Raw genomic sequence first — 15,536 nt, forward strand, 5'->3', positions numbered from 1 at the left:
TTCCAGCCTTTTTGTATGACTTGATGACTATCTTTTACTTTTCATTAGGGTCATTTCCTTGCTCAGTATACCGCCTCCGTGGTCTAGTGGTAGGGCGTCCGCCCGGAGAGCGGAAGGTCTAGGGTTCGATCCCCGGCCGCGTCAAACCAAAAGACGTTAAAAGATGGTACTTGTTGTTACCCTGTCTGGCGCTCGGCATTAAGGGGCTAAAACAAGGACTTGTCGGCTCGGAGTCAGTATACTGTGCCTGAGTGGGGTATTCATGCTAAACTGTGGCATGGTATCTCAGTGTGCTAGCACTATAAATCGGCATCAGTCCGGACTAGTACAAGCAGCCACACAAACACACACGCGTACATGCACGTCGCTATATAAGTGCAATAATCTTGGACGCGACGTTCAACCCCCTTTCACCTCACCTCACCCTGCTCAGTATACAATATATTGCGAGATAAACTCTCATACTGATTCCTGTCAGTGAGTTTGAGCTACATTTGTGCCCTTTAGTACTGTTAATTTTCATGATATTCTTCACGAAGAAGTTTGTCATAGCAGATGATAAGTGATTTTCTTGCTAGAACTAAATTTCATTACCATTTGTGCAGTTACGGGTTAGTTCTCTTCCAATTTATGCCACCACGTTCATCTATTAGTAGAAACGGTGAATAGTTCCTTCTTACTCGCAAATAATACCAATACATTCAAGTCAATGTATTCATTGATTTTGGACCAAACTATCCTTATTTATATCCACAAAATTAGGTAAATTACCCTGATGAATTTATAATCAAATTAAAGAAATTCGCTGCTTTTTTTAAAAAAAACATATAACATGGAAATACATTGGTGTGGTGTTAGGGCGACTTATTGAAAGATATGCTGATTAATTCTAATCAGGAAATAAGACAATCTAGAGATAGTCTGCTTGGTATTAAACGTATTTAACTCCAAGATGAATATAAATATGCCAAAATCAATTTAGTAACTAAGGGACCCATCATTTATTATTTTGTCGGGGCTGGGACAAGGGAGGGGTGTATTCTTTTAGCAAGACTATTCTTCAACAAAAACATTTTTTTCTCTGAAAGTAGGGTCCAATTAATTTGGGTTGGTGAGCACCAACCATTATTTTTTTTAACATCTAACAAGTCCAGTAAACTAGTTATTTTGTAGTGGTGAAAACGGATTTTTCCAGTATTTTGGGGAACAGATCATTTAAAAGAAATTTTCACTTTCACCCCACCAAGAATATGGAATGATCAGATACATGTAAAATGAAAAATGTAGATATTTCAACAACATGCATCACTTATAACGCCTTCCGAATATACTTAAGTCCTGATGGTATTATTGTGCGATCTTGTTTCTATGTAGACAACACAAATCTTGAAAAATAGATATATTATTGCCGAAAGGCTATACAAAATTGATGCATATATAGGTGCGTGCAAATTAGCACACTGATAACGTGAATGTTTTGTTTTTACTTTGACATCTGAAACGAATCTCGATACGTGAAGGAGGTTCCTCCCTTGCAATCCTCGCTACTAAAATTCCAGCTAGTCCTGTTAGTCGCCTGCAAGCATGGGTTGCTGAATATCTATTCTAACATTATCGTGATTTATAGTCTTTCATTATACTAACTAAGAAATTAATTTTCGGACACAATAGAAACCCATTTTCAACTGAGTGCAACAATATATCTTTTCTGGGTTTTATTCGGGAAATATTATTTTTAGGGACATATTCCATCCAGACCTGCACATTTAGAATCAGTTTGCAAAATACCTCCCACCTGTGCAGATGTTTTGCTGTTGTCTGTTTGGGGGTTTTGTTTGCTCTGGGGTGTATGTAATAATTCAACATGAATTAATATTATCCAAGACTATTTAGAAATACTGTAATATTTTATAAAACGCGTTATACTCAAAATTACCCGACAACTTAATGATCATAATATTTCAGATTTCCGGCCCTCCCAATTGACTTTTCGTCCGAATTGTTTTTGAATTGAGCATAATCCGTCATAAGCGGTTCTGTAACATCACGTAGCGCGTGATAACCGCCATCTTAACTCCATATCAAATACATAACACTTCCGGCTGGCCTCGTTTTCGCGTCAACATCACTCTTTGATCTTTTTGTACCGTCTCGCTTTTAACTTCCCACTTTCAACTTGGGTTCTACAATTGGCGCCTCGGGCATAACGAAATGTGGAGACTATCAGCACAATTTTCGATCCATGCACGTGCAAAAAATGAGAAAATGATAAGTTCTTCCCTAAAACGTCGACCTTCCGATCTCAACACATCTAAACACTCAGTTAGCTGAGCTTAGACAGCGGTCGGCCACCTGATCGAAAATAGGACAAGATGTTTGATGTTCGATTTTCGCCTTCTTTCGCGGAGAGTTCTTTCCGGAGCGATGTTTACAGACGGAAGTATAAAGCATCTGCCTGCGGTTGGTAGAATCCATATCGAATGTCCACACCTCACAGCACGTGCATGAAATGTGAAATCGACATGAATGTCATTTAAACTCATGGCATTATATTGGGTCAAACTACTCTCTTAAAATGTGAAATGACTTCCTATCAAAACGTCTATTGTTAAAGCGCGATAAAAAAGGCTTGGAAATATTTGTGTTGCTGGATTATTTTTACACAGGCGTCATTGACAATAAATGTCTTATTATAAACATTATACCATTGTATTGTGTCATTTTTTTTTCTTCCTTTAAAAAAAATCAACTGCTAATAAAAAGAAACATAGACAGATACGCGTATTCTGAGATGACTGCGTATAAAAAGTACTAAAATGCTGAATATTGAGGAGTGCGGCGTTAAACAACAAACAAACAAACAAAACTAAACTGCCTATTTTGAGGTTTTAAAGTTCGTAATTCTTTGTTCAACATCGCTTCATTAGCATTAATTCCTTTAATTCTAATCCTCATATTGCTTGTCTTAAACATTAATTTTATCTTGTTATCATGACAGACAGACAGACAGAAGATTTTATTTACGTCTCACTCGTGGGGATACATGCATATAAAATTAAGAATTAAGACATGTATTGTATACGACCAATCGCTTAGCGATTTATGAGAGACACTTTAAAACTTAAGTAAAATATTTACAACAATGCAATACATTAAAACACATTTGTACACACATAAAACACATGACGTGAAACCTTGTTACACCTGTGAAATAATTCGGATTAGCAAACCCTGGATTATAGAATTTTTGCTACGGATTAATATTCGTTACACATATACATTGTATGCAAACGGTCCACAGATTGCATCCGTCGGGGACCTATGGCGACTTTAAGGATCATGTGGTCAGGTGCGATGACTTGTTGGATAGCGGGTCACCCCTCCACGATGCTCATGATATCAATCGTCTGTTGGACTGGCCCAGACTCGAATGTTTACATCGATTTTACGCCATCATTTAATTGGAAACCCGTGAAGATTCCGGGGTAGAATAGGTCTTCAGCAACCCATGCTTGCCCTAAAAGGTAACTATGCTTGCCGTAAAAGGCGACTAACGGGTTCGGGTGGTCAGGCTCGCTGACTTGGTTGATGCATGTCATCGATCTCAATTGCGTGGATCGATGCTCATGATATTAATCACTGGATTGTCTGGTCCAGACTCGATTATTTACAGACCGCCGTCATATAGCTGGAATACTGCTGAGTGCGGCGTAAAACAACAAACCAACCAACCAAATCATTTAATTGGAACATTTCTGGACCAACAAACGACTTTATTTACCATTTGCATCACTAGAACGCATGTTCTCCGCACTCACGGGATTTCTCCGGTCTACATACTGTATAAACTCGCATGGTGTTATATAATAACGTTGCTTAGTAACAGGATCGTGGTTACGCGTTTATCAAGGATGGCAGACATAAGAAGGCAAAATGTATAAAACTGGATATCGCATAACTGATTTTGAAACTGGTTTCTAAATATGAATTTTGTAAAACTGAAAACAGTTATGCAAGAAAAACAGCATTGATCAGCAGTTTTAAAAACTCAAACATTCAGTATCATACGGAAGCCTTTTAGGGCCATTTGTTTTTTTAATTTTTTCGATAGTATCTTGAAATTTCAACTTAGTATCTTGAAATTTCAACTTAGTATCTTGAAATTTCAACTTAGTATCTTGAAATTTCAACTTAGTATCTTGAGATTTCAAGATAGTATCGAAAAAAATTAAAAAACAAATGGCCCTAAAAGGCTTCCGTATTATCAGGCGTCATGTCTACAACTTATCTTTGTTTCACGTGACGCCAATAATCAAAATTTAAACAAATATCAATCTTAACTAAAGAAATCTCCATATTTGGAATAACGTCTTTTTTTTTAATTAGAATCCTACGAACCATGACCTTGTGTTTTTTACTCTCCCATTTCCTTCTCCCCTCTGAGGCCATTCATGTTTTTTGGTGTTTTCCATCACCAACCTCAATTAGCAAGAGAGCGGTAGGGCGGAAAAAATATATAAATATTTAAAAACAAATTAACAAAACAAACAAACTGTTGTTGACTAATTGTGTAACTTTATGTCAAGACTTAGGTTTAAGAACACTATAATTTGAAATAATTTCCTATATTTACTTCACAATGCCGTTACATGAATGTCAAACTCAAATGCCGACAGAACATACACAGGGACTGGGAAAGACGTTTGTGAATGGGCTATTTATTTTGATAGTATTTGGTGAATATAAATTCACGTTTTGCTGAAGAAAGATCAAGGTGATGCTTTTTTGTATGGCAATGAAACGGTAGAAGGACTTTTTTTCATCACAGCGGGGAATATAAAGCCACAGCGGCGGGGGAATTGCGATAAGAACACTCTATCTGCATTTTTAGTCGGAATGAAAAGTCAGGAGAGAGATGAGACGGAAACAAATAAGGACAGCCTTGTCAAACCTGACCCCAGTGTGCATAGTTCTCGGTATATGCCCGGGGGAAGGGATGGCCCAGTCGCCTATAACTCAGGCCCTGCAGTTCCCTGTGCAGATCCGCGTCCCATAGACGATTAGAGTGAGTGAGTGAGTATGGTTTTACGCCGCTTTTAGCAATATTCCAGCAATATCACGGCGGGGGACACCAGAAATGGGCTTCACACATTGTACCCATGTCGGGAATCGAACCCGGGTCTTCGGCGTGACGAGCGAACGCTTTAACCACTAGGCTACCCGACCGCCCCTAGACGATTAGAATCCAGTGATCTTGATTTCGGTTTGTCAGCAAATGATCCGGGATAGAATAGGTCTTCAGCTACCCATGCTTGTCGTAAGAAGCGACTAACGGATCGGGTGGTCAACTTTGTTGATGCTTGTCATCGTATCCCAATTGCGTGGATCGATGCTCATGATATCAATCACTGGATTGTCTGATCCAGACTCGATTATTTGCAGACCGCCGTCCAAACTTGTTGTTGTTATTGGTTTGTTGTTTAACGCCGCACTCAGCAATATTCCAGCTATATGACGGCGGTCTGTAAATAACATCGATGACATGCATAAACCAAGTCATAGAGCCTGACCACCCGATCCCGTTAGTTGCCTTTTACGACAAGCATAGTCGCCTTTTACGGAAAGCATGGGTTGCTGAAGACCTATTCTACCCCGGAATCTTCACGGGTCCCGCCGTCCAAAAGCTGGAATATTGCCGTCCAAAAGCTGGAATATTGCTGAGTGCGGCGTTAAACAACAAACAAACAAACAACCAAAGTGGTAAATATCTAAGACCCGTCGGTCTTCCTGCCGTGTCCCTTAAGCTAACACCCCATAATATGACTGAAATACTATTCAAAGCGACTTTAATTAAACGAAACTCAATACAAACTACATGATTATTTGATTGGTAACAACTTTTTAAATGTCTATAACTGCGTGTAGGGCCATTCTTGTCCCATTCTCTAAGAATTAGCCCTATAACGTCGCCACAAAAAATAAAAAAATTGTTTTCCGTACAATTTTTATGTTTTAATGTACTGAAAACTTCAAAATGCCTATCAAAGTCATTTTACAACTATCCTTAACAATTGTCTCATGTTAAAGAAACGTCCGCATTAGCGCTGTCCTTATTTTCGAGATTCCACTCAAAGCTTCCTCAAATACGCAATCGACATGAAACAAGAAAACGCATTGGATGTCTATGCGGCCCTTGATTCGTGTTCTCACAGGTGCATCGGCCCTAGGCATAGAGGGGCTCGCTACTCTTTGGTATATAACGACGATTCGAACAAATAAACTGTAGCGAATGTTGAAGCAATAGACACGGCGATAAGAGGCACTTTACACGTCATTACCATGCACCGAGGAGAAGGAGGCAATACCTTCACAGAGCCAGGTGGGCCTGGATACATGGCCGGAACAATGGAAGCATCATTGCTTCATTGCTTCAACTTTAATCATACTTTTGAAGTGGGGGCTTCTTTGGAAATAACGAATTCTAATGCTTTTTCAAACGGCTTTTTCATGAGACAAAGGCGGATCCAAGATTGTTTTACATTGTGTCTATGTGTGAGGTGTGTGGTTGGGGTCATTTTTGGATTCTTTACTTTGGGGTTCGGGTATTGTAAGGGGGTTAAATACACAATTTAATCAATAAAACGAAAGTAGTTTAAGTGTTTCTTTTTGTTTGTTTGTTGTTTAACGCCGCGAGTCTGACATGTATTTACATTTGTTTTATAAAGCGTTACATTGCGAAAATGAAAAAATAGATTAGCAAACATCTCATCTTCAGGCATTCTATTATACCTTTGAAATCTGATTTGCAATTGGAAATGTAGATCTTATTTGGTAAAATGCTACAGTCATGGGGAAGAGTGAGTGAGTGAATATGGTTTTACGACGCTTTTAGCAATATTCCAGCAATATCACGGCGGGGGACACCAGAAATGGGCTTCACATATTGTACCCATGTCGGGAATCGAACCCGGGTCTTCGGCGTGACAAGCGAACGCTTTAACCACTAGGCTACCCGACCGCCCTCATGGGGAAGAACAATTGTATTCTTTTAGATTACGGAAAGAAATAGTGTATGCCAAAAATTGGGCAAAATGAGAGAATGAATGAGTTTAATGTCTTTCCAAGAGGATATAGTTCGTAAAATAGTAGATGATTCACAAAGATGGATTCACATACTCAGTAACGATTCCTGAGTACTAATAACCACTGCTCTGACATTTGTAAAGTTTGTTTGTTTGTTGTTTAACGTCAAATTGCGTGGATCGATGCTCATGATATCAATCACTGGATTATCTGGTCCAGACGCGAGTATTTACAGACCGCCGTCATATAGACAGAATGTTGCTGAGTGCGGCGTTACACACAAAAAAAACATTGAGCCAACGCGCTGTTATGTATGTACTCGTCGAAGCGGCATACAACGCAACTTACTCACTTATAGGTTTTCAGCAACCAGTTCTTGCTTTTTTTAAAAAGCGACTATGCTGGTCGTAAAAGGCGACTAACGGGATCGGGTGGTCAGGCTCGCTGACTTGGTTGATACACGTCATCGATCCCAATGCGTGGATCGATGCTCATGCTGTCAATCACTGGATTGTCTGGTCCAGACTCGATTATTTACAGACCGCCGTCATATACCTGGAATATTGCTGAGTGCGGCGTAAAACAACCAAAAAACCAATATCAATATTCCAGCTATATGACGGCGGTCTGTAAATAATCGAGTCTGGGCCAGACAATACAAGATAGGAGATAGACCCGTCTTCCGAGCCCAGTTCGATTCCACTTCGTCGGTCTTGAATGGAAAAAAAACCGGGACACGTATAAAAAATGTACAGATACGATACGGATATCGATAGGCGTAGATTCCACGTGTATTTTTTGCAGAATATATATTTTTTGGCTGATACGAATACGGATACGGGACAAAATATTGGTAGGTGTTAATGGTCCCCGCATCACTGTTGTGTCATGTACTGTTCTAAGCGGCCGTAAAACCTAACCCGGCCTCAGATTGATTCCATATACGAAGAGCGTAATCGACTTGATCAAGACGTTCAAATAATTGATTAGAAGATATAACGTACATTCGCCCCGTGAAGATCCGGGGTAGAATAGGTCATCAGCAACCCATGCTTGCCGTAAAAGGCGACTTTGCTTGTCGTAAGAGGCGACTAACGGGATCGGGTGGTCAGGCTCGCTTACTTGGTTGATGCATGTCATCGATCCCAATTGCGTGGATCGATGCTCATGATTACTGGATTGTCTGGTCCAGACTCTATTTTTTACAGACCTCCGTCATATAGCTGGAAAATTGCTGAGTGCAGGGTTAAAAAAGAAATAAACAAACAAACGTACATGCTGTGGGAGAAAAGTCAACGACGTCCCCCTTTTGCTATCATGAACAATTTATCAAATTTATTGAACCCGTGAAGATTCCGGGGTAGAATAGGTTTTCAGCAACCCATGCTTGCCGTAAAAGGTTACTCTGCTTGTCGTAAAAGGCGGCTAACGGGATCGGGTGGTCGGGCTCGCTGACTTGGTTGATGCTGAGGAATATTGCTGAGTGCGGGGTTAAAGAAGAAATAAACAAACAAACGTACATTTCTGTGGGAGAAAAGTCAACGACGTCCCCCTTTTGCTATCATGAATAATTTATCAAATTTATTTCGCTGTTTCAATATGGATTCGAATTCGAAAACCAACAAAGTATTCCCATGTGGCAAGTATTGGAAACCGTGAATACAATGCCTTTATCAGAGCAAGTGACAGCACATATGATTGTCCAATATAACAAATAACATCCTCCAAATGTGCGTTCGCATGCCCGCGGGTTTAATTTTTAGTAAGCATGTTCTAAAGTGGTTTAAAAACGTAACTTGTTAACCGGGTAAGTTAAGTGTGCGAGGTTCATGACACTGATTTGCTATGGAACTTCGTCACGAACTGCAGCTAATGACAGCCATATGTTGTACAAACAGCCCCCTCTTCCGTATTGCTTAGAAAATTGACTATCGAGTTGAAATAATCACGATGCCAACAATTCTCATGGGAGAGATATTGAATTCGTAAACACTACAATCTTAGACGTCAAATCACTCCTATTCTTTCGGGTAAACGCCAGTAAGTAGTTCCACATTGAGGGACTCACACGGCGAGCGCAGGGACACACCGGACATGGCGTAAAACGGCGGCTCATTAAAGTCTCGTTCACATCTCGCCGCTCGCGGGAGGGCGCTGGAAGATTATATAGGGTATGTTTAACACATGCTTACAAGTAAACCGCGATTTTCGTCATTTAAACAAATTATCCGAGTTTTGCAAATGACATTTACGCCAGTTTGGAGCCTCAGGCGGCGAAGGAAGGGCCTTATTGAAAATAAGCGTATGAATTTCGAGGATAAGCTCACCAGCGCCATCTGGTGAGCAGGTGAGGAATCAAGGAAGCTGAATTTAGCTGAACCTAAGCGGGAAATTATTTATCGAATTATAATTACACGTGGTACGGAGAAGTGGGCCGAGTGGTTTGCGAGGAGAGGTTTCCAGGCCACCCGCGAAGCTCGAGAAATGACAAGTGCCATGCTATTTATGAAAGATTATTAATTTGGAATCGAGTTTCACGACCACCACCGAATAAAAGCAGTTTGACTGGCTTCCCGTTATCTGTGAGGTGTGAGTCTGTTTTGATTAACACGTGGTAATACGGCGGAGAGACGCAGGGTGCTGATATTGCGGGCGAGGCGTGAAGGATGCAATTAAAGAAATCATTGAACGCATGTCTTGCCATGAAATTGTACACTCTTGTGGTAAGAAATTTGATGAAGACATTAGAACCATGCGTATGTTATAACTTTGACGTATGATTTGTTTTGAGCCATAGCAAATAGTTTAGATTAACCGAATCTTATCCCCCGTGACAAGTACAGCGCAGCCTTGTTTATCCGGACGAAAGCACAGTGAATAAGTATGGATCAGCTTGTGTCCGGATTAATGAAGCAATGGGGACGTGGTGATACCCATTTTATTTATGTACAAAAGTTTGAAAAAGCAACAGTTTGGTTGGACTAATGGGGTTCCATTATTCATGGGAGCGGTAGTGTAGGGTACTGTAACAAGCGTTCTCTCGTCACGTCAAAAGTCTGGGTTCAAATCGATTCATGTGTACAATTTGTGAAGCCCGTTTCTGCTGTCCCATACCTTTATGCAGCTCGAAACCCAACTCACTCACTCACTCACTCACTCACTCACTCGCCCACCCATCAAGCCACTCACTCACTTACTCACTTATGCAGCTCAAACCCAACTCACTTACTCACTCACTCACTCATTCACACACCCACACACCCATCCACCCATCCACCCACTCACTCGCTCACCCACTCAACCACCCACCCACCCACCCACCCACCAACCCACCAACCCACCCACCCACTCACTCACTCACTCACTCACTCACTCACTGTATTCTAAGTACTGGAGTATTTGGAATTAAATCCCGTCCGTCTGTCCGACCAACTCACTTATGGTATTGACGTATAAACACATTCATCACGCCGTTTCTATAAATCTTTGTACACAAAGCGGTCTTGCAAAAATATGCAACTGGTTATGTAATGATTGTTTTCCGCCGCAATCAGAAATATTCAAGCTATGTAATAGCCTCTTAAAATAATCAGTGACTGACAATTGTTCCGTGTTCCTATCAGTGCCCGTGGTATTCACCACACTAGGATAGCATTTGTCATCAGTAATTAATCCTGGTCGTGGGGGGGGGGGGCAACTAAATGGATCTTATCCCAATTGTGTGGATCGTTGCTCACAATATCAGTCATTGGATTGTCTTGTCCAGACTCACTTATTTACAGATCGACGTGATATTGCTTGAATACTGCTGTGTCGTTAAATAACAAACAAACAAGGAAACAAACAAAACATGCACTTGGAACCGTATCATGGGAGTATACAGAGGGGCCTGAAGTTAGCAGCGGGTTCGTTATTCCTAAAATACAGTCAATATTTAATGAGGGCTACTTCTGCTAAGGTTTTCCCACAATTTAAGTCTTTATTGTGAATAAGTACATAAATAAAAACAGTAGCAGATTCTTTATACCATTTATATATATATTTGTTGGACATGAACTGAATAACGAACCCGGTACTGGTTTGTTTTTCGTTATTCAAAAGTACTGAATAACTAAACAGCTTTTGGACGATGTAAGACGAATCTGCTGTCATATATTAAATGAGTTTCAGTGTATTTGACCACATTACTGTAGTTTAATATACAGCCTTTGAATAACGAACCCGGTGCTGGCTTGTTTTCCGTTATTCGAAAAACGAATAACGAATAACGAATAACGAACCCGCTGCTAACTTCAGGCCCCTAGTAAACAGTGGATCAGTGCACATATGAATATATTTATTTGTTAAACGATACAGTTTAATATGTGATTATAGCTGGAATATTGCTGAGTGTGCGTTAAATAACAAACAAACAAACAAAGCAAGCATGATGAAGGAATTACCTACTCTACATCCACATGTATTATCAGTCACACAGAGCAGGACAGACAATTAGTTAGTGTTAGTTAGTGATCCACCTGGAATATGGCGAACAGTCAGCTGCTAGTATTTCAAACACTAGTTTGATCTCGTGGTGCTTTTAGTTGGGTTTTCGTAGAAAGAGATTATGTGATAAATGGAACTAATATACATTTTCACTTATAATTTGACATAAAAAAAAGGGTTTTTTCATTTCTGAAGTAAAGTTATACATTCAACAATAAGAAAAAAAAACAGTTCTCAAGATTTAAATTGTATTCCACTTGTTTAAAATTTAGATTCGGTTCAACAGGTTTTAGAAGAAAAAAGCGCATATTGATTATTACAAATTATAGCGACAAAATCATTTCCATAATCATAAGAAATTTCCACTAAAACTAGACTACATTGTTTGATTCCAATTATAGTAAAGTACGTTTATAACGAACACGCTTATAACGAACTGACGGATATAACGAACTGATTTTTTGTCCCGACTATTTGCTATAGTTATGCTGTATATATGCTTATAACGAACTACGGTTATAACAAACTAAAGTTAGTTAGTTTGAGATCGTTATAGTGAGTGAGTTGGGTTTTACGCCGCAGTATTCCAGTAATATCACGACGTGTCAGCTTAATGTGGGAGGAAAGCCCGAAGTGATGCAGGTCTCAGACGTTTACCACTTCGGTGAAACCCACGAGCACGGGTATGGCGCTGACAAACCTAGAAACATAATCGGGGCGAACCGGGATTCGAACCCACAATCACAGGTTTTTGGCGCGTCCAAGGGACGCAACTCTGCACAGCGAATCGCGGCGCCTTAGACGACTGGGCCACCCGTGCCCCCTTGAGTTCGTTATAACCGTAGTTTATATAATTCGCATGAATCACTTCCAAATAGTGATGACGCGAGGTGTTCGCCAAAAGGTGCGCATATTCTGCTCCATCAGTGGCACCTGCCCCAAACCCAAACAAATGAATAATTATTGCCTTGTTTCTCTTTCAAACAGCTTGCTGTCCTATGGATCAGCTCTTAGAACGAGAAAAGTTCTCCGTTCCAATCCCACTTCCGGTTTACATTCGGACCAGATCGCCTTCGGGATCGGATCTCCTCGGCAAGTCGAAGAAGTGCCGCCGAAGTCGGACGGTTTTCACCGAGCTCCAGCTGATGGGGTTGGAGAAGAAGTTCGAGACGCAGAAATATCTGTCTACCCCTGACCGGATTGAACTGGCCGAGAGTCTTGGTCTGACCCAGATCCAGGTGAAGACTTGGTACCAGAACAGGCGGATGAAGTGGAAGAAGATGGTGAGTGACGATAGGGCAGATGTAGTTGTGGATGCTGGTTCTGATGGTTCTGAGTCTATAAGTTATAGAGGTTTTTGGTTTAAAGCTGCTTTGAGTGAGTGAGTGAGTGAGTTGGATTTAACGCCGCTTTTAACAGTATTACAGTTATATCGGGGCGTGTCAGCCTAATGTGGGAGGAAAGCCCGAAGTGATGCAGGTATCAGACGTTTACCAGTTCGGTGAAACCCACGAGCACGGGTATGGTGCTGACAAACCTAGAAACATAATCGGGGCGAACCGGGATTCGAACCCATGATCGCTGGATTCTGATCGCCTATGGGACTCATATTGTGAATAGAATTGCGGCGTCTTTGTTTTTGGCGACTGTGCCATTTGTTTCTCCTTGCATGGTAGTGCGTGAGTTGAGTTTAACGCCACTTTGGACAGTCTTTCAGTCGGAGGACGGCGTGTGCGCTGAATGTCAAAAGTGCACTATGCGTCTGTCAAGTTAAAGACTAAAATCTGAATCATTATGTAAATTTCTAAATATGGAAAGTTAGTTGTTAGACAATAATGTTTTCGTTCATATTTCAAGGTCTGTGTATCTATTTTACAAAGCGGAGAGGAGAAGGTAGGTGGTTCGATTCCGCGTCATACCCAAATACAGTAAACTACGGTTATAACGAACTCAAAGGGACTACTATTTTTAGTTCGTTATAACCGTAGTTCGTTATAAGCATATATACAGCATAACTACAGCAAATAGTCGGGACTAAAAATTAAGTTCGTTATATCCGTCAGTTCGTTATAAGCGTGTTCGTTATAACCGTAGTTTACTGTAGATAACTAGAAGGTGGTACTTGTTGTTTCCCTGCCTGGCGCTCGACATTGAGGGGCTAGAACAAGGACTGGTCAGCTCAGAGTGAGTGTCATGTGTCTGAGAGGGGTATTCATGTTAAACTGCGGCAGGGTATCTCGGTGGGCTAGCACTATAAAACCAACATTAGTCCGGACTAATACAAACACACACATACACACACACACACGCACGCACGCACGCACGCACGCACGCACACACACACACACACACACACGTGCAATAAACGTAAACGCCACATCAAACCCCGTCTCACCTTACTTCATCTCACCTATTAAACAGACATACAGTAAACCACGGTTATAACGAACTCAAAGGGACCACTAATTTTAGTTCGTTATAACCGTAGTTCGTTTTAAGCATATATACAGCATATGTACAACAAATGGCCGGGACTAAAAATAAGTTCGTTATATCGGTCAGTTCGTATATAAGCGTGTTCGTTATAACCGTAGTTTACTGTATGTTCAGACTAGTACAAGCAGCCACTTGCCACTTAAACACACGTGCATGTATGTCGGTATATAAGAGTAATGATCTTGAAACGTTAAACCCCATTTCATGTCACCCCTTGTTTTTCAAACCAAGAATTACAGAATGTTGACCTTCAGTAACTACAGAACTACATCCCCCTACTTAAATGAATATTTCTAGAAGAACGTTAACCCCACTAAACCATTCCTTGTGATGTTGCAGGTTCTGCAGAAAGGTGGAGCCGAACCGCCGACGAAGCCAAAAGGACGCCCCAAGAAGACTTGTCCAGAGCTGGAGGAGGCGGCCTCTCACACCGTCTCCATCAGCACCGAGCAGCTGTCTCCCGACTCCGACAACAGCTCCTGTTGCGATATTGACGTCACTGAGTGTGTGACGTCGTCATCTGTGACGTCATCGGGATGTCAGTAGTGCTTAATGAATTCACAGAACCCGAGTTGAACATAGACTATGCTGTTAAATAGCGACCACAAATCACATTCGCCACGATTCGCATCTTTCCGTGACCAACATGCAATATGATTTGCCAATTGCCAGAACGATGTTGGTTATGATCGCCGATTGCGAAACTGTGAGGTCATATTATCGATCTCATATCGCCAAGGCACTGGCTAATTTGTATATCATGTGATTGATTGCACTATTTGTAAGCAGACACGCGTGCAAAAGAAGGTTTTCAATGTTATTTACATCGCAGCAGAGAGTTACGTCAGAATGTATGTTTTACACATGAACGTGCCCGTTCTCTGAGCCTTCCTAACTGTTTTGTTACATGCACGTGGAACTGTATCAGGAGAGAAAACAGTGGATTAATGCGCCAAACAATGTAGTCCTGCAAGCGGCGTGATGATTTTGCAGCTGATTGAATGATGAAGATATTTATTTGTTTAACGAAGCACTTTAATTTTTGACTCGATGACGACGAGGACGACGATGACGATGACGATGATGATGATGATGATGACGATGACGACGATGACGATGACGACGACGACGATGATGATGATGATGATGAAGATGAAGAAGAAGATGATGATGATGATGATGATGAAGATGATGATGAAGAAGATGATGATGATGATGATGATGATGATGATGATGATGATGAAGATGATGAAGAAGAAGAAGAAGAAGATGATGATGAAGAAGATGATGATGATGATGATGATGATGATGAAGATGAAGATGATGATGAAGAAGAAGAAGAAGATGATGATGATGATGATGATGATGATGATGATGATGAAGAAGATGATGATGATGATGATGATGATGATGATGATGATGAAGAAGAAGAAGATGATGATGATGATGATGATGATGATGATGATGATGAT

General features: G+C 40.8%; 1 protein-coding gene across 1 annotated transcript; it reads left to right on the top strand.

Annotated features, from left to right (window-relative positions):
* The first annotated feature begins 12,566 nt into the window (after positions 1-12,566).
* On the top strand, positions 12,567-15,192 carry LOC124148897 (homeobox protein BarH-like 1). Its single transcript, XM_046520151.2, has 2 exons — positions 12,567-12,851; positions 14,404-15,192. Exons 1-2 carry the CDS (start codon positions 12,567-12,569, stop codon positions 14,608-14,610), a joined length of 492 nt encoding a protein of 163 aa, XP_046376107.1. The 3' UTR covers positions 14,611-15,192.
* The last annotated feature ends 344 nt before the right edge of the window (positions 15,193-15,536 follow it).

This window comes from Haliotis rufescens, unplaced genomic scaffold (genome assembly GCF_023055435.1).
Source record: "Haliotis rufescens isolate VD_foot unplaced genomic scaffold, xgHalRufe1.0.p SCAF_18, whole genome shotgun sequence".
NCBI lineage: Eukaryota > Metazoa > Mollusca > Gastropoda > Lepetellida > Haliotidae > Haliotis > Haliotis rufescens.

Coding starts and splice junctions, on each gene's coding strand:
- LOC124148897 (XM_046520151.2), top strand. CDS start 12,567: ATGGATCAGCTCTTAGAACGAGAAAAGTTCTCCGTTCCAATCCCACTT. Junction 12,852..14,403: donor GGATGAAGTGGAAGAAGATG/GTGAGTGACGAT, acceptor GTGATGTTGCAG/GTTCTGCAGAAAGGTGGAGC.